This window comes from Patagioenas fasciata, chromosome 1, assembly GCF_037038585.1.
Source record: "Patagioenas fasciata isolate bPatFas1 chromosome 1, bPatFas1.hap1, whole genome shotgun sequence".
Lineage (NCBI taxonomy): Eukaryota > Metazoa > Chordata > Aves > Columbiformes > Columbidae > Patagioenas > Patagioenas fasciata.
The window spans coordinates 154,839,318-154,866,602 of NC_092520.1; the positions used below are offsets into that span (position 1 = coordinate 154,839,318).

General features: G+C 38.5%; 1 protein-coding gene across 9 annotated transcripts in view; it reads left to right on the plus strand.

The window, feature by feature from the left end:
* The window catches only part of DGKI (diacylglycerol kinase iota), a 214,940-nt gene that overhangs the window by 75,825 nt on the left and 111,830 nt on the right, over positions 1-27,285 (plus strand). For 7 of the 9 annotated variants that reach the window (XM_065839772.2, XM_065839756.2, XM_071798483.1 and 4 more), the window contains exons 2-8: positions 2,798-2,906; positions 13,801-13,896; positions 17,216-17,290; positions 19,699-19,755; positions 21,012-21,077; positions 25,418-25,489; positions 26,151-26,267. In XM_065839772.2, the coding sequence (XP_065695844.1) occupies positions 2,798-2,906; positions 13,801-13,896; positions 17,216-17,290; positions 19,699-19,755; positions 21,012-21,077; positions 25,418-25,489; positions 26,151-26,267 (592 nt within the window). The remainder of the gene's footprint in view (positions 1-2,797; positions 2,907-13,800; positions 13,897-17,215; positions 17,291-19,698; positions 19,756-21,011; positions 21,078-25,417; positions 25,490-26,150; positions 26,268-27,285) is intronic. The other 2 variants (XM_071798478.1, XM_065839765.2) reach the window with 2 other exon arrangements.

Sequence of the window (27,285 nt, forward strand, 5' to 3'; positions counted from 1 at the left end):
GGCTGTGCCTTATCAGGGCAACAGTGATTACTTTTGCTTCTATGGGAAAGGCTGCCTGTTGAGTCTGTGTTTTCACTCAAGTACTCAGCACAGTGGAGATGAAATTGCTGGGAAAGATAACTAAAAGCCACTCGTGCTACCTTGCTATTGGAAAAGTGCCAGGTAGTATAATCTGCTAGTTAAATTAATATGAGATATGATTACTTGGATACTCAGAATCTGCTCTGTTATTAGATTTGTGCTACCTTCCCTTTTCCCCAATTTTCCCCTCTCTGTTCTGCCTTAGAGTTATCAAAAGGCCATGTGTTTGCTGTTTAGCCTGAGAAAGGCTTCTGTGATGCATGCAGTGTCTTTTGACACTGTGTGTGCCTCTTCATCCTGAGACAAAGTTCTGATAAGCTGTGTAAAAGTAGGTATTTTTAGCTTGCCCCTCGGTATAAAGGTCACTTCTGGCTGGTTCATCCAAATTTGCAATCCCTGAAATAATTTTAAGGCTTTTATATTAAAACAAACATGGAAAAAAGACATTATTGTCATGTCTGCATTTCGTGTGCTTTTTAGACAAAGCCATTAATCCTTGTGCAGAAGAAGGGCAGGCTATTGGCACAAAACTGTGCCAAGTCTCTTCTAAACATCTCATCAAATTCTTCTTACTTTTAGAGAAATGTGAACCAAAGTCTTGGGTTCTACTGCAGGAGGCTTGCACATCTCTAATTCTGACTTGAAACAGTATCCAAGGCTTGTGGCTGACATGTATGTAGCCATTCATTAGGCTTATATTTACCTATTAAGTCTCTGCTGAATTTGCTTTCCAGCTGGAAGCCTTGTCCTTTGACTGGCCAGATAAATTTGTTCCTAGGAATATCCATCACAGACTTTGCTTAGTAAATTTGCTTACTGGATGTATGCAACTTTACAGACTGTATTGCTTGACAAATAACAGGCTGTAAGCCATGTTGGCTGAAAATGTTGGCATTTTTCATCAAATAAGAGTTAATTGTTAATTCTTTATTATTCAGCCACTTTTGCTTAAGTACTACTTTGAACAAAGTGGCTGGTACCTTCCTCTGCTACAAGAGCAGGACTAAGTAGGTTTGCTTTTTCACTGTCAGTGATACAGTGTGGAAAATATGATACTGCCCCATTTCCACCAAAACAAATTACCATGTTGTAAACCATGAATAGACACAAGAATGTACTGTTGTGTTTACGAAGGACTAATAACTAAAATGATACCTAAAACAACGTGGAAGGAGACTGCAAAATATTGGACAGTTTTCTGGAAAAAAAAGTAGTAGTTTCTTGTGGTTAATTTCTTTAAGACCTTAATCTGGTCATTCAGAAGATGTGTAGCTTTTGTTGTATTGAACTATATGGCATGAAATCTTTCATAATAAATTGTTCTCTTTTGATATGTTGCAAGGTAGTGAAAGTCTTTTCCTTGGGCTCCTTCCCTTTAAGGGTTTTTTGTAAAATCCAAGATATTTTTGAAAAAAGTGTTATAAATATCTTGCCTATGTTGATAAGTGGAAAGGGTGCACTGGATGATCAGAAGCTGATGTTAATGTGCTGAGTTGTTCATGCTACCCGCAGGAAAGAGAACTTCAGAGATTCGGATTCAGCCCACTCAAATTTTCTAGACATGCACTGTGAATGGTGAGGTTTCCAAGCTCCTTTACTGTGGAAACATATTGCACTGTATATTTTCAGGACAATGAAAAGATTTATTTAGCATATGGCTGACCTGGATTGTCATCACTGGCTCAATTGACCTTTATTGCCTTGGGACAGTGGTAAGATTAGGAGATGCTATATATAGCTGTTGCACTGTGGAAGTGGTATCACAAAAATGCACTTTACACAAACAGACTGTCATTTCATTTTGTGGGGGATGAGCGTATTTGCCTTACAAAAAGAGATCTCTCCTTTAGATGCTTTTGTCCTCATCTGATTCATAGCAGCTGAATCTGTGAGATTATTTTGGCCACCACCATTGGGTGCTAAAATATACAATGCAATAATTTTATGAAACTTTCTGAAACCCACTGTCCAAGAGGAGCTGAGCTTTCTATCAGCAGTGTACTGTGCTTCCTTTCACCTGATGGCTCACTCTTCAAGGCTGATCTGGCAGGGCTGGGTGCCACGGGGGAAAGAGGCAATGGTTATGCCGTTGGCACTTGTGGAGCTCCTAGAGTGTTTCTGGTCACCATCTGTGACTTTTGCCTCAAGAGCTGTAAGAATGACTTTGGATCAAAAAGACAGAATTGAAATATGAGCAGAAAGTAGCAGTAATACCTTGAAGGATGCTTGTTTTACATAGTCTGATACTGAACGAGTGAAATTTCCCAGTCTATAAAGCAAGTAAAAGCAACAGATGGTATGCTCTTTGTATAAACTCATATTTCATTCCTCCAATAAAGGCTATTTGGAATGATGTATAAATTTGTTCTGTAGGTTCAGCTGGTATGTAAGGAATAGGTGTAATGAAGGAGAAGTCCACTGAAACAGGCAAACAAAACCGTATGTAGTTCACTGGAGTTGATATTTCAGCTTAGTGCCAGATGAGTAACTGATCTTCATTAAACAGTAATTTTCAATGATCACATTACTTTATTCTTTTCCTAAACTGCTTTAGCAGAAGATGGCATTCAAGCACCATTTCACTCAAGCTGAAATTAGATGCTGTACTGCCTCTTCTGATTTCTGGAGAAGGGTGGGGTGGATAATTGGGTAATTATATTGGATATACACTCCATTTATTTGTTTTTTTTGTTTTTTTTTTCTTTTCAATTTGCAGGAAAGCAATCTCAAGGTCAGGCCTCCAGCACTTGGCTCCTGTGCATTCTGTCAACATTGCAGTCTCCAATGGACCTGTGAAGGAACCAAGGGCGGCCTTAGAGTGGACTGTAGGTGTTCGGTTTTTTGGCAGTTAATTTGAGCAGTATCTCTAGCTAGTGGTTTCTGTTTCCTTAACTCTACATAAGACATTGTGTTGCAATCAGAATTAGTGCTTCTATTATGAAATTAAGCACAAGGGAGAGACACAAACGCATGTGGAGACTTGAGCAGCACAGGACAGAGCCATTCAGGTTTTCCAGCTTGGGAACTGTCTGGCTACATTTGCTCACTGCCTTCTTGACAGGGTCTGTCATCCAAAGGTGACCTATTATTAGCACCACAGGGCTTTATACCTCTGTTTGATGGGCCAAAATTTAAGGCTAAAGATACATGTCAAGTTGGTTGGGTCTATAGAGTAGGTAGTAGAAATCTTTGGTCATGGTGATTTGTGTAGATATGGGAAGATTTCTTGTGGGCCCAAGCTGTATTACAGACACAGAGGGCTTATATTTCCATCCCCTTCATCTTGCTTTTCTTACGTTTCTGGGCTAGTTTGGAAGGGGACAGTTTAGGACTGTCTAGAATAGACTATTTCAGTAGGGAAGGACCTATAACAATTATCTAGACCAACTGCCTGACCAATTCGGGGCTGACCAAAATCTAAAGCATGTTATTAAGGACATTGTCCGAATGCCTAGTAAACACCTGTAGGCATGTTCCAGTGTTTGATCACCCTCTCTGTATAGAAATGTTTCCTAATATCAAGCCTGAACTTCCCCTGACACAGCTTTGAATCATTCCCATGAACCTTCCATGTGGTAATGCAGTGGTATATGCTAAGAAGTTGAGTTTTAAGCCAGCAGGTCACACAAACATCCTGTTTAAAATGAAGTATACAGTATATCTTACACTTGGTTATTGTTAAAGAACTTAGTACATTGTGGTATCAGAGCATCAGCCACCTAAGTGGCTTTTAGGTAAAGATAACTCAACATTTTGATGAATATGACTTAGGTTTATCTCTGTATTCTATACAAAGACTGAATGGCATTCTAGATGGTGTGCTCTGCTTCAACCCCAGCTGTTGCATTTAAAATGTAAGGGGATGAAATTATACATGCTGTGCTGCAGGAGGCTGAAATAGATTCACTCTGATCTTCTGCACTTTAAGACAGAGTGTTAAAATGAATTTGAAAGCTTACACAGAATCCTCTTGAAAGAGCTTTGGAGAACACCTTGATCTTACTCTCCAGGAAAACACAGATCCTGATTCAGCAATGTATTAAAACACATGGCTGATTTGTCAATGCTGTTTAGTAGAAATCTCAAGAATCAGTCATCTGTATGAGGGGGTAGACACAGGCTAAATTAAACACCTTTTTAAATCGTACTTACAAAACTACAATGGCAACAAAAACCTAAACCCCAAACTGAACAAGCACTTATGTTTCTTCAGAGTTAACTGTCTGCTACTCATTTTACCAGATGATTCCTCATGTGATCCCAATATGTAAGTACTGCAGGACCTGATATTGTGGGCTTTAATTGTGTGTGTGTGGGTGGGGGGAAGGTGTTTTTGTACTTTCTGGCTTATGGTTTAAATTTTTGATCCATTCAATTTTTCAGCTGTTCCAGCCTCTCAGATCAATATTGTTGCTTTACTTCATGCTTTGGAGAAGGGAGGTAACCCCATGGCATGAGGAGAAGGCACAGGATAGTCAGGGGAAGACATCTGTGGCTGGGAGGAGCCTGAACTGGCCAGCTGTAGCAACTGGTGAATGTGGGAGAGAAAAGCATTTCTCAAATCTGAGGCAGAGTAAGAGAGATAATAAGGAAGTGATTTGAAGGAGTGAAGAAGTTGAAATGGACCAAAGTTTGTAATAGGTAGTGGATGTCAATAAAAGAAAAAGTTAGATTTAAAATACTCATATTTATTTCCAAAGGTGTATTTGGCAGCATGAAAAGATAATTGGATTACAATGTATTGGGTCCAAACAGGAAATCTTTGTATTTAATTACTGGAAGCCAGCATTACTCAGTGCTTGCTGCATCCTTATCTATATCATCCTGCTCTTTAGTATTTCTGAGGATGATTCTCCAAGGCCCCATGGTGGGAGATCTTCCTAAAGTCTAAGTGACATGAACGTAAGTTGTCACTTGACTTTGCAGTAGAGAATGTTTCCTTTTTGTTATCTTCACAGTAATGACTGGAAAGAATCCCCTGGCCATAGTCTCCATTTTTGATAACTCCTTGCAGGTGATTTGCCATTGCCAGATTTTGAAACTGATTCAGGGAGTGGGATTTCCCTGCCCTGCTCTGCCACTTACCTTGTGAGCAAGCTCAGATTAATTGTTTTGCCAGTCATTACATTAACCTCTCTAGCTGTAAAATGGAGCTGATGATTCTGATGAATCTTAAGACCCTTTCCATAAGAAATGGTATCGCTTTATTGTTGTTACTATCTGCCATCCCTGAGGTTTCTTTTCTTTCACTTACTTACAAATGCTCAGTTTCGTCACATTTGCTACATCTCATTCAAATTAACTTGTAGCTTTGTCTAATTAATGCTGTATTTTCACAGGAGGGCCATAGAGAATACATTCTCTGGAGTAGGTGATATTATGGCCAGAGGGCGATGTAGAATATGCAATACCAAAAAAAGGACAACCTTAACTGCCTGTCCCTGTGATGTTTATGCACTGCCTGTCCTCCCACCCTCCCCCATTTTAGGCATTACTCCCACAAATTAAATGATAAATTAAGCAATTCTAGCCCAGATTCCCAACCTACAAACAAACTGAGCCACCTCATAACTGTAAATATGTGTGCCATTGTGGATCTAGGTCTTTATATATTTTCATGCTCTCAAGGGACATAACCATAAGCTTTTGTGCAAAGTCATCCCATAATTTACTTTTAAGTATTGCCTTCTAGCTCTTGATTTCTTTGTTGTCTATGAACATCCTGATAACCATCTAAGATATTAGTGTGTTGAGCTTCCCACTGGCCAAAATTTTCTCATTACTTTATTTGCTCATCATGCATTTGTCTTTTGATGCCAGGTTCTTGCCTTCTTTTTAGTAGGTAGTTATGACCCATGACTACAAGTCTTAGAACTCTAGTTATGTCCATTAAGAAACATTTGAAGATACGCAGCTCCTGTTCTTGGAGCTCAGTGAAAAAACTTGAGAATGATGTGTGCTTTGTGTTCTGTGAATGCACAGACTTGTTTGGGTGCAAGATAAGTATTCTTCAGACCAGAAGTATTATAACCTTCTGCCATGAATTATATGTATATAAGACACACACACACACACACACAAAAATCTTAGAAATCTTAACAAGAATAGAAAACTACATTTAAGTAGAAGTTGAAAACTGGCATTTGGCAATATGTGATACCATTTTTGTAGGTTTTACTTTTACATGCTTTTATAAAAGTAGTTACTTGAGAGGGTCTATTCAGTTGCATAGGATATTTTAACATGCAGGAAAAAGTTGTTCATACTTTCTACTATCACAGAGACATAATGCAATAGCACATGTGACTGGATTGGCACAGTGGATAGATACGGACTTTTTAGGGAGGAAAAGGCCAGGATGGCAGGGAGGAGGAGTTGTCCTTCATATGTGAAGGAAGTGGAAATGCTTGAAGGTCTGCTAAGGAATGGATAGTGAGCCTGTGAAGAGTTCATGGGTCAAGATTAGAGGGCAAACCAATACAGGAAACGTTGTGGGTGTCTGCTACAGATGCCTGTTTCAGGAAGAGGTAAAAGAAGAGGCCACCTTCAGACAACTGGAAACAGCCTCACATTTGCAGGACCTGGTATTCACGTGGACAACATGAGCCATCCCAACATCTGCTGAAGGAACCACAGGCCACAAGCAATCCAGGAGGTTTCTTGAATGTATTGATGAGAACTTCCTGAAACAAGTGATAGAGGACCTGATCAGAGGAGGTGCTCTGCTGGAACCCATATTTACAAACAAGGAAGAACTGGTGGGGAATGTGAAGGTCAGGGAAGTCTTGCCTGCAGTAATGATGATGTGGTGGAGTTCAGAATCTTGTAAAGAAGGAACAAGGCAAACAAAGCATGGTCATGACTCTGGACTTCGACCAGACTTCGACCTCTTCAAGGAACTCTTTGGAAGAGTAACGTGATATGACTCTGAAGAGTCAAAAACCCGTTTATATTCTAAGATCACCTCCTCAGTGCTTGAGAACAGTCCATCCTCCCATGTAGTAAGTCAGCCAAAAGCATCATGAGGCCTGCATGGATGCATGAAGAACTCCAGGCAAAACTCAGATGCTAAAAAACAAACACACAAACCAAAACCAAGCAAGCAAAACCCCAACCACACAAATATCTGAACAAAAAATGCCCCAACCTACAAACAAAACCCCACCCAACAAGACTCCCTCCCATGCCCCACTCCTCCCCCAAAACCACAACAGGTGGAGGCAGGGTCAGGCCAGCTAGGAGAAGGGGCACTATCTATTTTCACAGGGATGGGGTAAGGAAAGCCAAAGCCATTGTGGACTTGAATCTGACAGGAACACGAAGGGTGACAAGAATGGTTTCTGTAGGCATATCAGAAGTGGTAGGAACACGAGGAAAAAACATTAAGCAACTGCTGAACGGGGCAGGCGATGTGGTGACAAAGGACAAAAAAAAAAATCTTCGTGCTCAATGCCTTTTTCACTTTAATTTTCCACTGCTAAGACCTGCCTTCAGAAATCCTAGGCCCCTGACACCAGTGGCTGAAGCAAGGAAAACTTAGGTTCTGTTAAAGGATGATCAGGTTAGGGAACATTTGAATAGACTGAATGTATAGAAGTCCATGGGACTTGGTGAGATACATGGTGATATCATTGCAAGGTCAGTCTGTTATCTTTGAAAGGCCATGATGATCAGAGCAGGTTTCTGAGGACTGCAACAAAGCAAATGTCAGTTCTGTCTTCAATAAGAGCAAGGAGGAGGATCTAGGAAACTACTCACTGATCAGTCTCATCTTGATTCCTGGGAAGGTAATGGAGCAAATACTTCTGGAAGCCATTTCCAAAAATATTAAGGATAAGAAAGTCATTGAGAGTGGTCAGCATGGATTTATGGAAGGAAGAATATGTCTGACCAACCTGACAACCTTTCATAATGAGATGACTTGCTTAGTAGAAGAGGGGAGAGCAATGGCTGCTATGTTGACTTTTGTGAGGCTTTTGACACTATCTTCCATAACATTGTTGTAGACAAACTGATGGAGTGTGTTAGATAAATAGACAGTGAGGTGGCATGTGAGAGGTGCTTATAATCAGTGAATGTGACTTCGCAATGAAACTGTTGCATTATATTCTGTATCTTTTTGACATTATTCAGTAATGCTGCCTACTTACTTTCAAGGGCAGTATATGTTTGTAAGTGCCTAGTGATATACTATGCTTCAGGTAATTAACATCTGGGTTAATACACTGATACAAGTTCTATATGTGATGAAATATTTCCCATCTATATAAATGTGTTACTTTTGCATATGAATGGTTTGGCTTCTGTATCATAACTTCCTAAAAGCTTTACTAATTATTACAGTGAAGAATACTTCCCTTTTATTAGAGTGTCTGCGGGGCTGTTTTTTAATTGGTGACTGAGTATTCAGTTGCAAAGATATGTATGTTATCAGATGTTTACATGAAAAAGGAGAACCCTGGGGTACAGATATCCCATTAGTGATGTAAAAACTTGTAGCAGTGCTGGGAGCTTTAGTTCCACTTATGGAAGTAGTGAGGAGTGCAAGCTCCATGCATCCTTAAAAATTGCTGAAATTTTGGCTACACTTGAAGCAATGTGTTCAGGATCAGTACTCATACTTTGCTGTTTCTTTTTCATCAAGGTTTGAGAACTAAAGTTCTTTCCAGAGAAATATAAAGAGAAAAAAGAGGTCTGTCATATTCTAAAATGGTGGCCAACTTCATTGTTTTTTCCAGCAGTATAGAGGATGCAGTGTTATTATAGAAGGTGCCCTTCTAGAAAATAGCTATTTTTTTCCCATTGCTACCAAAAAGACTGAAGTTGTTGTCAACCAAAATAATGGTTCGTGAGAACATAGGGAATCATCATTCCAGTTGGTAGCATCTGGATATTGCTCCTCCATGAAGACCAATGCTGTTATTCTGCTTCTGCATACAGACGGTCTTTCAGATGATGGTAACAACAAGCTCAAAAGCGAGCAACTGACGCAGGGATGTTGGAAAGCATGGTGGGGAAAGGACAATGGCAGAAAAAGCTAGAGAATATGGTGAACCTAGACCTGAATGTTGAACACCTAAAAATAGTTCTGAAAGTTGGAACCTGTTTATCTTCAAGTTTTTTTAAGTAATGATGTAGTACCGTATCTCCATGATGTTTTGTTTTATGTCCACATATTACATTTGTAATCATTAAAGAAAAGGTTGCTTTACATGAAGAATATTCCGAAATTAAAATATGCTAAGATGAAGTTAAAATTTAGAATATATGTCAACAGAAAAACATTTGGGACATTACTATTGTTTGCAGCATGAACATTACAAACTCTAAAATTTCAGAGTTAAGGGTAAAACACAAGCTAAACATTAGAGAAAGACATTTAGGAAAAAGACAAAAAACCCCAACTTGTTTCTGCTGGATAGTGACCTCATAAAGAAAAGGACTGAAGCTAATAATTTTTGGTTACAAATATGTTTAATTAAATTTAAGTTGATGAGCACTAATTTTACACCAATCATAAGTTTATTACCCAAATGTGTATTTGTAAAAAAATTAATCTCTCTCATTGGAGTGTTAACAAAGGGAAAAATTTCTTAATGATTTATTTTAGAAATCTGTCTTTTATAACTTGCAGAGTACCAGTCATGACAGGAGTGGAGGAGAGCTCCATTTCTCTTGTTACAATTGGTGTTAACAACTCCTTTGAAGTAGAAAGTTGGGTTGACTGGTGTATTTGTTTAGCTGAAAACCTATGGCTGCCTGATGTGGCAAATTACATTAGACAGGTTTATCTGCATTGCTTTTGAAACCATGTTGACTGCAGCTTGAAGAACAGCGAGGTATTGTGATATTTAAGGGCTTTAGAAAAATGGTTAACACTTGGTCTGTTATTTCACCATGCTGGGCCACTTAAGAGAAGAAACCTAGTTAATTAGTGAAATGTGCACAGCAAGTTATGATCAGGTGCATGTAATTACATCATTTCCAAACTCCTAGTCCTTGAATTCCTGTTTATCTTTCACCTGCATGTGGGTTTTGTTTCATATGCAAGGAATATTTGCTGTACTTAAATTATTTTTGTTTGCTATTAAGGTGGTAATAGATCAGGAGCAATCAAATGGGAGGTCTCCATCTGGGAGAGCATATTGAGTTCATATGTCCCCTGTGAGGCTGGCTGCATCTGCCAGGAAAGTACTTGTTGCCTCCACTTCAGCAAGCAGGGTTTCTTCATAGCACACTGACTACACACACTTACAAGGCCTGGGAAGACAGGACGAGGAAACAGAGTTCCCAATTCTCTTTTTTAGCAAGTCAAAGCAAAGCATGTCAGCCTTAAAAAAATGATTTGACAGATCAGCTAAGCTGCTTTAACACATCATTCCCGCTGGACCCACCTTTAACTCCCCAGTTATGCGGTCACAGGGTGAGTCATTTTGTCCAGATGATTTGGCAGATAAAAGTGATCTATTTTTTTTCCATCCATTGAACTGATTTGTGTGTAGCTTCACAACCACTAGATATAGCATAAGGAAAATGTCAACATCATGAGACTGGGGTCTAAGGGGTCAGGGACAGAAAGAGGATGACTGCTTCTTTAGTAACCATTTATTCCTAAAGCTAACCTAAAGACATCAAATGCAAAATAAACCAACTGGCACATTATTTATGAAAAGGTTCCTGAACCCAAAACTCCTGTGGAAAAATATCTGTGGCAAAATATTCAAGTGATAGTATAGCCTTTACTGTGCTTTAGTTTTGTGTTGGTAGATGGAGTACCCATTTGTCTAGCACATTGTGGAATACTACCTTAAATTTTGGAGCAGAAAATACTGACTTGCTCAAGTAAAAAATCTTCATAGAAATGTATTTATTTTTGTTAAAATTTCATATTAGAATTGAATGAAATTAGGCTTGGAAAAGGCCAAAGCATTTTGGTTTGACTGTCTCATCTCGATTTTCTTAAGTGGCAACAGAATGTCTTATCGTATAAATGACAATGCTGTGTAAAATTTGAAACATTGAAGTCCAAATAATTCCCTTTGATCTTATTGAGACAAAGTAATTGACAGGCAGAGGTTTTTGAGGGAGAGCATTTCAGCTTGGGGAAATATCCACTCTTTGCTTTTCAGGATGAAAGAAGACTTTTTAAATGTCAGTGTGCTGGAACTGAAATTGTGAGTTTTCACACACAGTGCTGTGAAATTGTTTGTGGCAGTAGGTATCTGGAGGTGTGCTGCTTATGCCAATTCAGGTTATTTACATTTTTATTATCTAGTCTTGTCAGAACTCTATCATAGTGTGCACTACAAAGGTCATCCCTGTAGACTACTGTGATACTGTGATACTTCCTGATTTTATTTACATTGTCATGTAAAATAAGACATGAATCTATGCTATAGTCTGGAACACCTAATCTAAACTAGGTTATGGAAATAGGGCACTTATCTTTAGAAATCCTGGATGGCAAGTTATATGGAAATTGTCTGAATGAAGGGGTGTTTAATCTATTTTTTTAATGGAATTTTGATTCCTCATTAAACATTATGTCCCAGGAGCTATGTGTTGTCTTACTTAGCTTTCATAGTTGATCCTTTCTAAACACCTTATATAGTCTATAAAATTTAGCTCTGAGTTATAACTTTGAATGCATTGTTTCGTAAGCAGAGAATGTGCTCGGGTCAAACTCTCTTTGATGAGCTCATATCCTCTGCTTCAGTCCTCTCATCCATCTCCTCATAAACTAGGCAGGAAGTTAATATGTTGTGCAGTACTGTGGGTATAATTTTATTATTATTATGTGACCAGGCTTTCATGTAGTGCTGTAAAACCAATATAGTTCTTTCCAGAGAAAATTACTTTTATGTAAGGATAAACTTGAAGGGAAAGGATTTACAATCTGTGTAATTTACCATCTGAGTAAGGCTTGAAGATTTTCTTAAGCTAGTTCAAGTCCTTAAAAGCTATTTGGCATTATAAAAGTGTTGAAAACCTCACCTATACTATCATGCCCTGTACTGTACAGTTTAAGAAAATCTCTGTCACAGGAAGGCTGCAGTTCAGGTGAACAGGCAGACAAAATGTTGAGAAGAAATGGAGGTATAGGATGGTGTGCCACTAAATAATGTTTAATCAAAGTGTAATTGCAGCAGACTGGAATCCTGGTCTCGCTCTCATTCAGCTGTGGGATAATACATCAATGGGAATATTTCTGATGAATTTAGAAGACCTATGGACCCATAGATCTCTCACCAGAAGAAAAATAAGGAGAAAAAAAAAAGCCAAATCAAAATACAACATGTTGTTCTTTTGGTTTATTTGAAGTGAGCATCACGTGCAGACTTGCATAGGTCTTGCCTATTGTGGATGCTCTTGTACTCCATAAGGCAAAGGTTTTTGCCACTTATGCCTCTCTGTGTTGCCTAAGAAATCCACTTGGCAAGAGAAGCTTTCTCATTTCATCACTTTGAAACTGTCAGTTGGTATTTTAAAGAAATTATTTTAACCAAGATGGCTATTTCAGAGCATCCTGCTGTCGGACACCATCTGTTTGGTAAACGTCATCATTTGTGACTTCTGCAGTGTGGGAACCAAATGTCAGAGACTGTTTAAGCATTTTCCATCAGGCTCTAATTCTGGCTGAACAGAAATCCTGTTTATTTACTTTGCTCAAACAGTAGACTTCTTAAACTTTTTAGTCAAGCCAGGGTTGTAATCAAGTGAAAACTGTAGTCTTTCTAGAATCAAATTTTCTCAGAACAAGAATTTCAAAGAATGAAGGTACAGATACGGTCAAATGAGGCTGTCAAAGAAAAATCAGATGTCAACATGCTAGGTAGATTTTTTTTTTTTTTTTTTGAGAACGTTCTCAGTTGATTGTATCATTCTTTCAGGTAAAAAATTCAAATATGGTCTTTCCTGGCCATTTGTTGATATTTTCATAAGCATACAGTGTTGATCCAGCCATTTTAAAGAAAGCATTTTTCCTTGTTTAAACCACCCTGCCATCCTAAAGCTATAGCCAATACGTTATTTTGCATTTCTGGGCCTGGTTCTCAAAGCTTTTGGGCTCCTCCAATTAAAATTTCAGTAGTTATGCTTTTGTTTTGTCTCTCTTGATTTTTCTGTTCCTTAAAAATTGTGTGTGCATCTCATGCTTATGAAATCTAGACTCCCAGTTAAACTAGGCAGCATGTGGGAAGAACATGGGCAAAGTTTCACTGGACCGTACACAAAAATACATTGGTTCTGATTGGTGACATCTCATTTTTTAAACTAAAAGAGGAGAGATTCAGGCTAGACAATGAGGAAGAATTTTTTTCAGGTGAGTGTGATGAAAACCCTGTCCCAGGTTGCCCAAAGAGGTGGTAGATGCCCCACCCCTGGAGACATCCAAGGCCAGGCTGGACAGGGCTCTGAGCAACCTGATCTAATTGAAGATGTCCCTGCTTATGGCAGGGGGGTTGGACTAGGTGACTTTGGAGGTCCCTTCCAACCCAAACTATTTTATGATCTATTATATCATCAGCAGCCTTTAAGCAGGGGTGATCAGCCAGGATAATACTGTTATGGCTTTGTGTTATAGAAAAACACATGATTTTTTTTTTTTTCCTAGATTTGTGGTGAAAAATCAGATTATTTTTTATTTTTTTTTTTTTTTAAAACTCTCTGTACTCACGTGGCTGAATTTCACAAACCAGACTAACAATCATCTTTTCTCAGGAAAATGCTGTGAACGGAGAGCATCTGTGGCTGGAGACAAATGTTTCTGGGGACCTTTGCTACCTGGGGGAGGAAAGCTGCCAAGTAAAGTTCTCAGTGAGTTATTTTCAGATTTTCTTCTCTCTTTCTGAGGTAACAAGCCTGACTTCAGACTCATACAGTGCTCAGATGTTTAGGATCTTGAATTGTTTGCTGTTGTTGAAGCTTGTGTTCCAAAAGGAATGCAAAAGGGGCAAAAGGCCGCTGGTTAAATGTTTTGTTGCTTGGAAAATAAGCCCCAAACAATTTTGAGTGGCCCAGAATACTTACATCATGAGAATAGCTGTAATAAGTAGCTTTATTAACATGTTAAGGGAAAAAAGGTTAAAATATTGGGATATCTCAGAAATATTCAAAGAAAACAGTCTATTTTATTTATGTACAGAAATAAATCTCTTGCTGGGGTCTCTGAGAATAGGGTCTGATCAATTTTTTGGTTTTAATCACTGCAAGAATTTGAACTGAATTTTCCAAACCCTTGAATGCAGTCACCAGCAATGAGTGCAATCATATTTGAGTGTTTGCTTTCTCTTTGAGAATATTCGAGGTTTGCCTTCCCCTATTGAAACTTTTCTGCTGTGTATGAAAAAGTTTAACTGGACTGATCTTGAAGCCGTTGTGTGTCTCTTTATTGACTGTAATTCTTCCAGATGACTTCAGCAACTCTTAACCTAGTATTTCAGTTAAACTGCTTCAGCAGAAGAGAAAACAAGCAAACAAACAAACAAAAACCAAACAAAAACTTCTAAACCTCTTGGTATTTAGGAAATCTGATGAGAGAGTGGGGATCCTGTGTTCAAGTCCTTGCTTTGAATCAATGCTCAATGCAGCATCCTGGCCATTAGATTGCAAAACGTAAGGGAAGTCCCTCTTCTCTGGGGTGTTTGTGGATACTGCCTATCACTCTTTACTATACCGTCTTTTTGTTTTTATTTCAAAAAAAACCCTCAGATCATTTGATCCAAATGAAATCATTTTGATTCACTAATTAACCCCTGTTTTTGGGGCACTTTGATCCAAAATACTAGTGCTTTCTGTAGCTCCAATTTAATATCCATCTTGTATAACTTCTCAAACAAATTATTTGCTTTATGGCATATAATATTAAGACCAAGCCTGGGAAGTCTGTGCCAGCTTACAAAGAGTGCTGAAGCAAAGTCCCAACAGTAACAGACTGTTGATTGTCAGGTAATATTCAAAGGAAGCTTCATTGTGTGTTTGCCCTTTCCTTAAACTGATCCTGAGGTTCACTGGATTTTGGCAAAAGCTGGAGACAGGATTTATTTGGCTGAGTGGACCTATGGTCTGACACAGTATGACTGTTATTATGTTCTTAACGGAAATTTGCCTTTCTAAAACTGAGTAAATACTTCCTCACAATTTAGCTCTTTGAAAATAGTGTGAAAATTCAATAATACATTACATACAATTTGCAAGGCTGTGTATTAGCTTTGGAGGTGTATCTCTCTCAGAGTTGGAAGGACTTCTTGTAGTAGCTGGTGAATCAGGTGCACTGACATAGACTTCTATCCGGGAATGTTTGGAGATATCTTATGTGGTGACAACCTGTTCCAGCCAATAGGCCTGCAGATGTTGGGTTGTATTTAGGAAGCAGCAGTTGCTCAGTTCTTGATTGCTTGGTCTTTGCTTGATGTCTGACTGAGATTCCATTCACTTGTAGGTATTAACATATTGATTCCATTTGGGGAAAGTGGTATCTGTGTTTATAACATGTTACGGTGTATGGGGCTTTCATTAGATTAAGAACTAGAGATGGAAATGAAAATCCACTTGAGTTGTGGTTACTTTAACCTGCTCTGTCAAAAGGCTAATGCTTTTCCAGTTGGTTTCTTTGAAGATACTGTGTCTTTCTTTGACAGCTCTTTTACATGTAGACTATTTAAGATCAAATGTTTTAAATGGATAAGTAGTGAGAAATAATTAAGCTGTAGCTGCACTGACTTTGCATAAAATGTTAACCTATACAGAACATTAAGTCTTAATCTCTGGAATATGGAGTTGACACTTCATGATAAGTCTAAGAATTAGAAGTAATAAAAAAGCCTGAATTTTTACTAGCCTCTCACTATAACAACTGGTGATAACTACTTGCAATGCCACCAGCATTCAAAAATGAAAACAACTTAAAAGCAAGGTTAAAAAAAAAAATAGCTGCTCATAAGGTATTACCTTTGTTTGCTTTTTGCAGTTTTTTGTCTTGGGGATCAATTCCTTTATGTTGTCACACTCTTAGTAAACACAGAAACTAAAAATGTACTTGAAGTTAATGAGTCACAAAACATGTGAAATCTTACTCTGTTGTATGGTGTCATGATTCTTTAAGTAAAACATTAGAACAACACTCCGCATACATGTGAACATGCAGAGCTAGGATATATCCAGATAAGTATGAGACTCAGTAAAATTATAATAATTGTTCTATAATATGAGCGGGAGCTGTGTTCCCTATTTCTTCTTGAGTTTATTTGCAATATATTGAAAATTCTAAAGAAATAATTTATTAGAGATTTAAATGAACATGAGTAAATTGAATGGAAAAAATCTGAAGCAAATGAAGCTCAACTTACTGTGTGATTATAAATTTTTTGTCCCTCAAGAACAAGATTATAAATTAAACTTCTGTGAACATTAACTTCATCTGGTTTATTAAATTGAATATATGCAAGGAGAGGAGAATAAAAAAAAGTAAATATATTCTTTCTGTCCTGGATGCATTCTCTTGCCTTTTATATGCTTTGGCTCAGGGGATTCAATGAAATTATTTTAAAAGCCCTACTGAAATTAACAAAACTAACTAGCATAATTAGGTTGAGAATTTTGTCTCTGCTGAAACATTTCATAAGCATTTAACAGCATTCTGTGTGAAGGTTATCATTCGCTGCTAAATGACCCAAGTACTTCAGTATTTTTCTGTAGGTGATGGTCAGGCCTATCAGATTAAATATTATATGATAAGCATGAAATGACATAATCTTCCGAACTGGTCTGAGTTCTTTGATTTGCATGTATGGTTTTTCTTCTCTTCTCACTGGATCTGCTCATCATCTTTGTAGGCTGCTCCCTTGTGGACTGATTATTTTGCACTGTTAACAGCCTTATCTGCTCCCTCAAGGGAACCTTTTACTTCTAATTCACAAACTGGAGTACGGTGCCTCTCTCTTTTCCCCAAAGTCTAATTCTTAACTGGAAGAGCTTCAGACCTTTGTTTTCAAGATACAGAACAGCCGAAAGCAACAAGAAAGGAAAAAAATAATGCATGTTGCATAAGGAGCAAAACATCTCCTGGTTTCACAGCAATTTTTTTCCTCCTGGGAATAGCGCACCTCCATGCACACGTCTCCCTTTCCTCTTGCAGAAATCTGCTCTGCGGAGGAAGTGTGCTGCCTGCAAGATTGTGGTCCACAATGCGTGCATGGAACAGTTAGAGAAGGTAAGACATTGCCATCTTCTGGAGCCTGATGCAGACAACACTCATTTAATCCTTTTACTGATGTTTGAGTCTGGAAACCACCATATGCCAAATTAGGTTTTCCTAGCTGTTTTAACAATATGTTTATTAAAAATGTTGACTTAAAATTCCAGCTTGTTTTTAGAAATAGATTTCTTCAAACCCTGTGAACAATAACAATTTTTAAAAAATCAACAAAAAAAACCCCATGGAATAATGCTTTCACATTTTTTGTGTTTAAAAAATAATTCCTCTCTAATTCTAGACTGAAAACTGAAGCTATAAAATGCACTATCATGTCATGTACAAAATTGGCCTTCCAAAATTCCTCAACTAAACTCAGCATAATTAATTTTATGACAGCTATATTTATTACAAGCAATGCAGGATAAGATGCTACTATGAACATTTTTCACTGAATTCGCTAGATTATACTGTTGTCTCCTCAGAACTTCAGAAATTAATTTCTTCTTTTTAAATTTGAAAATATCAATCCTTTCTTTTATAGTACCAATATTTGTGCCCTGTTGCTCAGTTCCTTCAAGGACCCCTTATCACCCCCAAACATCTAGAGAATATGGAGCACTAACTTCAGTCTTCCCGTCAGTGATTTGTTTTCATTATGCCTAACTGGTAATGTGTTAAAGAAATCTCCCCCTACCCTTTTCTTTCTTGATGGGATATGTGTAAAGAAATACGAGAGGAATTTCCCCATTGATTTCATTAGAGCTTCATTTTCACTTCTATATGTTTTGCAATGTTGTTCTTCATAAAATAAGTTGACGCATAACGAATTTATAGCAGCAACTCTTTGGAAAGAGCTTTTTCCTTTCCAAGCATTTGGACTTGTGTTGACAAATGTCACAGTGATTGCCACAATACCATGTTGGAGAGGTACCATTTCCACCCCCGATGCTTTTACCCGCAGTGAAATTAGCATTAGCACACACTTTCAGCACAAAATGTTACCAGTGAATTTTTCATGATTTCCTTCATCAGCAGCAGTGCTGATTCTCCGTAGCCCAGCGAGCTGGTGGCATTGCCAGCCAGAGCAAATGAGCACTTAGATAAAAAACATTCTGTTGAGCTTATTTCTGCTGTTCTGGAGACCATGAGGTTTACTTCTTGGCAGAGGGCTTTATAAAGTCTGCATCCCTCTTAAACCCCATGGAGTTTAAAACTGGGACATAAGTCTTCTGCTTGGCCCTCTCTACAAAGGTGTAAGTTGTATGTAAAATAATATAAGCTAGGGTTTTTTTCCAACCTGCCATGATTCAGCAGTGAAACAACAAATTGCAATTCCAGGTGAAGAACAATGAAAGACTAATATTGCTAAACATTTCATTTTTTCTTAAGTAATAAGTATTTTGTTTACTTTTTGCTTCTCTTTCCCCCCCTTGAGTTATTATTTTGAAGACCATTATTAAATTATGGAAGAAACTATTTATATGAGAAGGGGAAGGATTCTATTTAAATATAGCTGTGCAGTATTATTAAGTATTTTGTTCTTTGGAGTATAGTCAATTTAAGCTTGAATCTGTTTCACTTAGTGCATCATTACCTCACATATCCTTCAGCATTTTCCCACGCCTTTCTCTTCTTTGGTATATTTTTTCTTTCTTTTTTTTTTTTTTTTTCCTGCATCCCCCCTGCTCTTATTTCTGTTGATTTTATTTTCTTGAAAGATTTTTTTTCCTTATATGACTCCATTGTTGTTAAATGCTTTTTCTCTTCATCTCCCTAAAAATGTTTTCCATTCACAGAAGCTCTTGTTGTCCTCTTTCTGTTTTTCCTCTCCCATCTGAAGGAGGCAACTCCACTGCATGAGGCAGTACAATGCTCCCCAAATGGTTTGTGGTTGGGGAGGTGGATAATAGCAGCCTGATCTAAGCAGAAGATAGAAATTTAGGGTAATTTGCACAGCTCTTCATGTGAATATGTCTCCACCTCCAGATTTTGTCTATGAAGATGTAAAGCTGGGACATGCAAAAAAGTCTAACGAAGTTAGGTTTCCAGCTCCTATTTACTCTGGGACTTCATCTTAAGTCTACTTTGCTTGCAAGTGATCATCTTCAGAAAAAAAAAAAACAAACAACAGATGAAGCAGTTTTCTTCTAGGCAAGAGAGAGGGAGAGAGTTTAAATAGTTGAACTGAGCAGGCAGCAATAGCATTAGTAAAGATAAGGTCTGTGTAGAAATCTAGCAAGGAGAATTATTATGGCATATGAAAAGAGGTTTTTCTGGCTTCCACGTAAGTTCCTTTCTTCGACTAGTGAAGCTAATATTTTAGTAAATTCTAAATATTTTGGAATTCTGGCCTAGATCAACATATTGGAAAAAAATTCTCTGTGAGTTCACTTTCAGTTCTAACAGGTTTATTTTAACACCAGATTAATTTTCGCTGCAAACCGACTTTCCGAGAAGGAGGCTCCAGATCTCCAAGAGAAGTAAGTAATGGACAGACGATGATTGCTTTTCATTTGATTTGTGTAGAGCTTGTGTGGAGCTGCGGCAGTGGTTTTAGATTCAGAGGAGTCTTAGCCAGAGTATTGGTTCCCCATGGGACATGTTCTCCTCTCTAGAACAAATGTAAAGTGAATTCTAGTTGAAGCACTCCATTACTTATAATGACAGAAATAACTTCATCTTTCTGTTGTCTCTTTTCCTGTTTATTCAGCTATTCTGTATTTTTTCTTTTCGGGGGGGACTAACATTTCTTTTTTTCTTGTTGATCTTTGAATTATTTTTTCCCCTCTATTTTCTTCTCCTTCTGCTTTCCTCTCTCTTATTTTTTTTAGAACTGTCTCTAGTGCCCTAAGTTTTATGGTGTTGTGTTGTTGTTGTTGTTTTGTTTGTGTGTGTGTGGTTTTGTTGTTATTTTTAAAGCCCAAACAAACAAACAAATCCAAACATTCAAAAACCTCATGATTTTTCTCCAGGTACTTTATGAAGTCAGTTCCTTTGAAGGTGATGGGGATTTGTTGTTATTATTGAAGTAATTATATATTTGTCACGCGTGGTTAGAAACCAGTGTTTGTAAAACACCTCTTAGCTTTTGCAGCTGATTTGGTGGCCACCTTGCTCTTAGTAGAGCTAGCTCAGTTCCCTGCCACACTGACAGTCCAATGTTGGCGGATGTAACGGTGTAACCCCCTTGCCTGCATAGAAGCAGGGGAAACAGTTCCGTTCACCCTTCCACCTCTTGCTGCCATCCAGGGTGTAAATAGCCCAAAGAGGGAGAACAGACTGCTTCAATGACTATTCCTTCGTGCCGTCCTTCCCTTCTCCTCTATTAACTTGTGATTTTTTATGTTATAAGTCTGTTTTTCTGAGCAGAATAGAGCAGGGCCCCACATTGTGGCTGAAGACAGTGGTGTTTGGGTACTTCCGTGCTCTGTATTTAGGTGATGGTTATCTCCATGTCATGTAACGAACATTTGTCTTTTCATAGAAGAGTACTGTGAGAGTAGTTGTAACTGCATTTCAACACAGATAAAGAACACTATCTTGTCCTTATTCCTCCTCCAGTTTTGGTTGTGTCTGCAGTTTCCTGTGGGGACTGCTGCCTTTTGCTCCAGAAATTATTGCGTTGGCTGAAGGGACCTTCCTTTTGGTGTCTGTAAACCAGCTTCACACAGATGGTACGGTTGAGTGCAAGCTGCCATTATGTCCTGTAACATACCTTTTTGTCCTTCTTTTGCAGAACTTTGTCCGACATCACTGGGTGCACAGGCGGAGGCAGGAGGGGAAGTGTAAGCAGTGTGGAAAGGTGAGATTTCCAGTGCAGCACAAACACAGCACTGGGTGCTTAGAAATTCAGGGTAGCCAGTAGGTCCTTCTAGTCACTGAAATTCTTCTACCCTGAGCATTTGGCCTCTCTTAAGGGCTAATGACAAGCCTGATATGTTGAATGGTAACAGCCTTGATTCCTATGTGGGGAGAGAAAAGGCAGCTACATCCACAGGAACGAGTACCCTGCTTGTCCTGGGACACTGTACTGTACTGCCTGCTGAAAATTAGGAGGAGGAAAGTTGTTGCTTCTTGATCTTCTTCATTAAGCAAATCCCATGTCAATATGGTGTTCTTGTAATACTATCCTCTGTGCCAAAATTGTGATGGCCTATTTTTTTCAGGCTTCTGGAAAAAAAAAAAAAGGGTATTGCTTTCATTATGCCCTGGCAAACTCTAAAATTTGTGAGACTGTTTCATATTTCCTCTACTGCATAGACTGTAAAAGTTGATTTCAAAAATGCTATAAAAAGAGGTAAGAAGTACCTTAGCTACTGAAGACTTTCTATCTGAAATATTATGAACCCCTGAAATCCGTTGAGAGATATTTAAAAATTACATTAATACAGGAGTTTAATTTCCTTTCTCTAGCACTATATTATACCTTTGCCTTCCTCTTAACATCAACTAGTAAGAAAGACTGTGTCTCATCTCCACGGCACAACACTAAGAGGAAAATCGGATTTGTATCTGGATACTGACGTAGATCACCAGCTACAAGCTGCAACAAGGCATGCACTAAAAATGTGAGACCCTTTTGTAGCAAGTAGCATGGGAACAGTGCAACAAGGCACATTCCATACAGCATTCTTGTGATATGATTCTGCAGTGATACTGCCTTCCTCCTCTGTCCTTTTGGCATTAGGAGTTGGTTTTGCAAGGGGTATAATTACTACCTATCGTATTAAAACCTGTGCTGTGGACATTCATTTGGGCAACAGGACCAGTCCACCCTAAAATTCCTGTCAGTCACGACTGGTGTGGAGAAGTCCAGAGGAAATAACATTTTTACCCTTAAATAAGAAACACTCAGTTGAGAGTAACACAGCTGTATTGTAGTAGAGTTATTTTTTGTCAAAAACCAGGAAGAATTAGGGAAAATGATAAGAAAAAAAAATCCTATTAAATTTATTGCCCAAGCAATCTCCTATTACAGCAAAATACCTGTCTATCTCATGTTCTACTGTTAAGTTTCTTACACTTCTGAGAGAGAACCATCTTTTATATTGTCTTGTCATGCATTAAACTTAACTGAAAGTTAACTCTGCGGCTACTAATGGGCATTCAGTCCATAGGACAAGACTCCAACTAGTCCAAAGTAAAATTCTCTGAAAATCCTTCTTTATAGTGTCCTCAGTAGAATCATCAAATCGTTTATGTTGGAAAAGACCTTTAAGATCACAGGGTACAACCATTAACCTAACACTGCCAAGTCCACCACTAAACGGTGTCCCTAAGCACCACATCTATACATCTTTTAAACACTTCCAGGGATGGTGACTTAACCACTTCCCTGGGTAGCCTGTTCTAACGTTTCACAACTCTCTTGGTGAAGAAATTTTTCCAAACATCCAATTTAAACCTCCCCTGGCACAACTTGAGGTCATCTCCTCTTGTCCTGTTGCTTGTTACTTGGAAGAAGAGACCAGCAGAGCCTGTGTGCCCACTGTAACACATTACTTGCTAGCACAGATACAACTTACACAGTCTCATCGAGGCTTCAGTTTTCTTCTTCCTCCCAGGAGTGATTTCACTGATGTACAGAAAAAATGCTAAATGCAGAAATTGGTGTCAGGGAAGGCAATTGGGTGCCAGTGGATCATTAGGTTGATATTATCACAAAGGTGAAATTTTCTATCCCCAAAGTTTCTAAATTTTGTATGGCCCAGGAAATAGCTGAATTTCAGTTTTCCTTCTCATTGAGAAAAAGCAGAAGAGATGATGGTGGAATATGGGGGGCTCCAGTGTTTCAGTCTGATAGACTCATCAAATCTCACTGTGACCTGCAGTGCATCACTTTATGTCATCAGTTCCTTTATTTGTAAACCTAACTTTCAAATAATTGCTATCATTCCTCAAACATGTATCCTTAGGAAGAATTAGCTCACATTTGTAAAGCAATTTGAGGAAGAAAAGTGGTGTTTTATTGCTATTTACCGTTAATATGTTTTTATTGCTGTATCATTTGCTCTAATGACTCCCTAAAAGCCAAATGGCTTACTGAATAAGTGAAAAATGGTCCACCCAGAACCAGACAAGCTGCTCAGTCCATATGTTTAAAATACAGCACTGATGGGCTGTGCAATTAGTGTACTGAATTTTAGGCTTTGTTAGTGGAGGTTTTGGGAGAGAATAATTTCTCCCCTGGTTGTTACAAAGCAGAACAAAACAAAACGTTTCATGACTGTGAGGGACTGAAATATTTTTTTTAATACACATTGGGACAAGAAAGAGTGAGATATGTGAGAAACATTAGGCAGCACTAGTCTAAGTGAATGAGACTAAGGCATTTTGTCCAGTGTGAGACCTCCACTCCAGCACTCATATCATATGTACTGTCACTCTGTGCTTGTGCCCACACTGAATGGCAGACTAGATCTGCCCATCCAGAAGCAGCTGACCACCTTGTCTCTGTGAAGCCATTTGACCGTGTTTCATTACTAAACCTGAATATACAAAATTGCCATCATTATGAAGAATCTACTCTCTGAATTTCTCTGAATGTAAACCACGAGGCATTAGGGGAAAGATTAAAAAAGAAAAAATCTAAGCAGAGGTGACACAAGCCTCCTTAGGAGTAGGGCTTAGCTGGTGGTGTGGTCCATCCAGCAAGCTGGTTTGAATACATACTGGGGTACCTCGAGAAGTATCTGCAATGTGCACTTCGGCATGGTGGGCAGTCAGATGGAGCCTCCTCCTCTTCGCAGTACTGATACAATTTTCTTCAGCCACCATGTATGGACAGTTTATGGCTCAATTCCTTACTTAAGACCAGGTTTTTGGTCGTTCATCTGATTCTCCTTCTTGGTGTGTTTGACATTATCATTGTACTGAGCACTAATAAGCGTTTTTTTCCTGCAGGTGTTCATCTTCCTGTTCCTTTCCATGGCAGCTAGGAAGAGAAGGAACTTAATTATAGAAGCAGTGAAGCAATGACCTGTTAGGTGTCACTAAATCAGATTTTTGCATCTTTGTACTGGATCTTGGGCATTGCTCAGCATGTAGATTTAGATAAAAGTAAGATTGTGAAAAAGAACACTTGCTCACAAGTTCATGACTTGGTAGAAAGACTTCCAAATAGAAAATTCTGTGTGGTGAGGGGTAGTTTAATGTAGTAGTGTGGCTTGATGGAAGTCAATGAATAAAACATCTAGACAACTGGGAATCTGAAGTAAATCTAAGCAGCAAAAGTGACTGTGACGAACAGTTCAATGGAATGCTGGACTTTCTGTCTCTGCAGTCATCAACCTAAATAAATAATATCTCTGGCTAAAAGAAACTTTAACTGAGTTCTAACCCTGGTTACCATTTCTTGCCTATGTTAAATGCAAGAAGAGTGTAGATGGCCCATTGGTCTTTTCAAGCTTTAGAATTTAGAGCAAAGTGATATGTTTGCTGAAACTACATTTTACAAAATGAAACTCTTCTCTGTGAGAATGAAATATATTTGCTACTAATGGTGTTTTCTTTTCTCTTTAAAACTATAAAGAAATACTTCATTTTATATCTGTTTGATCTAAATCAGATAATCTTTGTGTTTGGAACTTAGTAAAAAAGATTTTATCTGAGTCAGCTCGATAAAACAATAAACTTAATTTCTCAATCAGAACATTTCCACACAGACATTGTAGTTGATTTGTATTAGAAAAAACAAACAAACCCACAAACGCAACAACAAAACCCCCATCAAACCTACTTGTTTATATTTAGAGCAAAAAGGCTGCAATGAAAGAATATTCTGTTCAACAGAAAATTTGAATCTTAGGTCTGCAGAAATCCATTGAAATAGGCATTACTTCTCCTTCTTCTCCCTTTCCTGTTACTTACAAAATTAAAGAAAACACATACGATTTGAGAAGTGTATTTAAACCGTGTATGTGAAAATACCCTAGCTGAAGAACCTTCATTATGAATCCTGTCACTATTTTAATCTCCCAAAATCTGTTTTACATCTAAGAGCTTTGAGGCTGAACCAGTATATCTGACGGAACTGTGCTGATTTAGCCTAGCACAGTTAACTGGCAAGAGTTAAGAGTGTAAATTTTCTTGCAGTCAGGAGGAATGTAATCCTTTTTTTTTTTTTTTCCCTGCTTCTTCTAGGGCTTTCAGCAGAAATTCTCCTTCCATAGTAAAGAGATTGTGGCCATCAGTTGTTCTTGGTGCAAGCTGGCGGTAAGTGGACGATACTCAGGGAGAAGGGTAGCAGCTTCACTGGTTGGCCACACTGCCAGCAATTTTGGTTTTCCTGTCTTGGGGTTCCCTCTCTGTGAATCACCCCCAGGTTTTCCATTTCTGTTCCTTTAGTTCAAAGACATCTTAACTTCACCTGGCTGACGTGAGTCCTTTAGGAGAAGAGTTTTGCTATACAATGTAATCACTGGCTATCTCTCATCAACACCCTGCTGCTGCTAGCTCAGGGAGCCAAAGGGCTATTAATACATACAGCTCCATCAAACTAGGTTGTGGTCTTCAGTCTATGATCTCTGTTTAAGTAGGAGTGACTGGTGTGTTGGGCTTTTTTTTGTTTTGTTTGGTTTTGTGGGTTTTTTTGGGAGTGAGAGATGTTGGTGTTGTGGTATTTGGTTTTTCTGCTTGTTTTTTTGTTTTTCTCTGTTTTGTTGTTCTTGTTGGGGTTTTTTGGTTTGTTTTTGTAAGAAGACATGACTAGGGAAAGTGTTCTTTAGTTATAAACTCCACCATTTGAAGGACCTGAAGACAGTGGAGTTGAGAACATTGCTCCAGTCTTTGTACCATCACTCCTCCCTTCCTCTCCATGCTTCCCCTTTGTCTTTCTTGGCCTCATTATTGACTCTACTCTTTTCCTCTCTTCCAGTTTCATAATAAAGTCACCTGTTTCATGCTACATCACATTGAAGAACCATGTTCCCTGGGGGCTCACGCTGCTGTCATTGTGCCTCCCACTTGGATCATTAAGGTGAAGAAACCTCAGGTAACTGCATGCTGATGTCTGTTTCTGAAGCTGTATGGCTGTCTTCACCACTTGGTACTCCTTTACTAAGGCATGCTTGTTCAACCCTGCCTCTATCCCTGAAACCCGGCATACATCCATGGTGATTATGAACCTGTATCCTCCTGCCCCTCCATCAAGCCCTTCAGTAGATTTTCCTGTTTGGGATGATTAATATCAAATATGACTTTTGTTCTGAGCAAATCCAGCTGAGATTTGCTCCTGTAAGTGTGAGTTCAATGAACATACTGCAGTCCAGCATGTTTCATTAAATAGAGCTGAGCAAATACAGGGAAAAACTCTTGACAAAAGTTCACTTGAACTGCAGTAGGGATTTGCTGTGACTGGGCTGGCATCCCTCTGAATTTGCCAATGATGGACAATTAAACAATCATCTCTGATTTACATCAGGGCTTGCTGTACGTAAGCGGTAAGCCCACATGATCATCTAATTGCAGGTAACAAGCATTGTACTTCGAAGCATTTATAATGGATGTGATATGTCTTAGAGAGGATAATTCACTGGTGGGCACAACAGGGAGAAAAGGTATCCAAAAGAGAGCTGGCCAAAAATTAAAAGGGGATTCCCATCATGCAAGAAGGTTTTGTTTTGTTTTGTTTTTTATTTCAAAGTCTGTTTTCACTCCAGGTTGAACCAAAAGAAACAGACAAAAACAAACACTAAACATATCAGGGAGACAGAAATGCTGGTAAAAGTTATATTTCAGAAGAATTGATACAAGTTTTTTGGTTGGTTGGTTGGTTTTTGTGTGTGTTTTTTTGTTTGTTTGTTTGTTTCGTGTGTTTCCTTTTTTTTAATGTTTATGTGTCCATTCTTGGGAAATGACCCACGGCTTTCTGGCTCTGTGTCCTGGTTGTCAACAGGAACATGAGAAGTTAGGTCTAGGCAAAGTACTGAGACAAAATTAGTTCCGTCAATCTGGAAAAAGGTCTAAATTTTCATGCCACTCAGTTTTTAGTTCCAATCTAGGCAAATGGA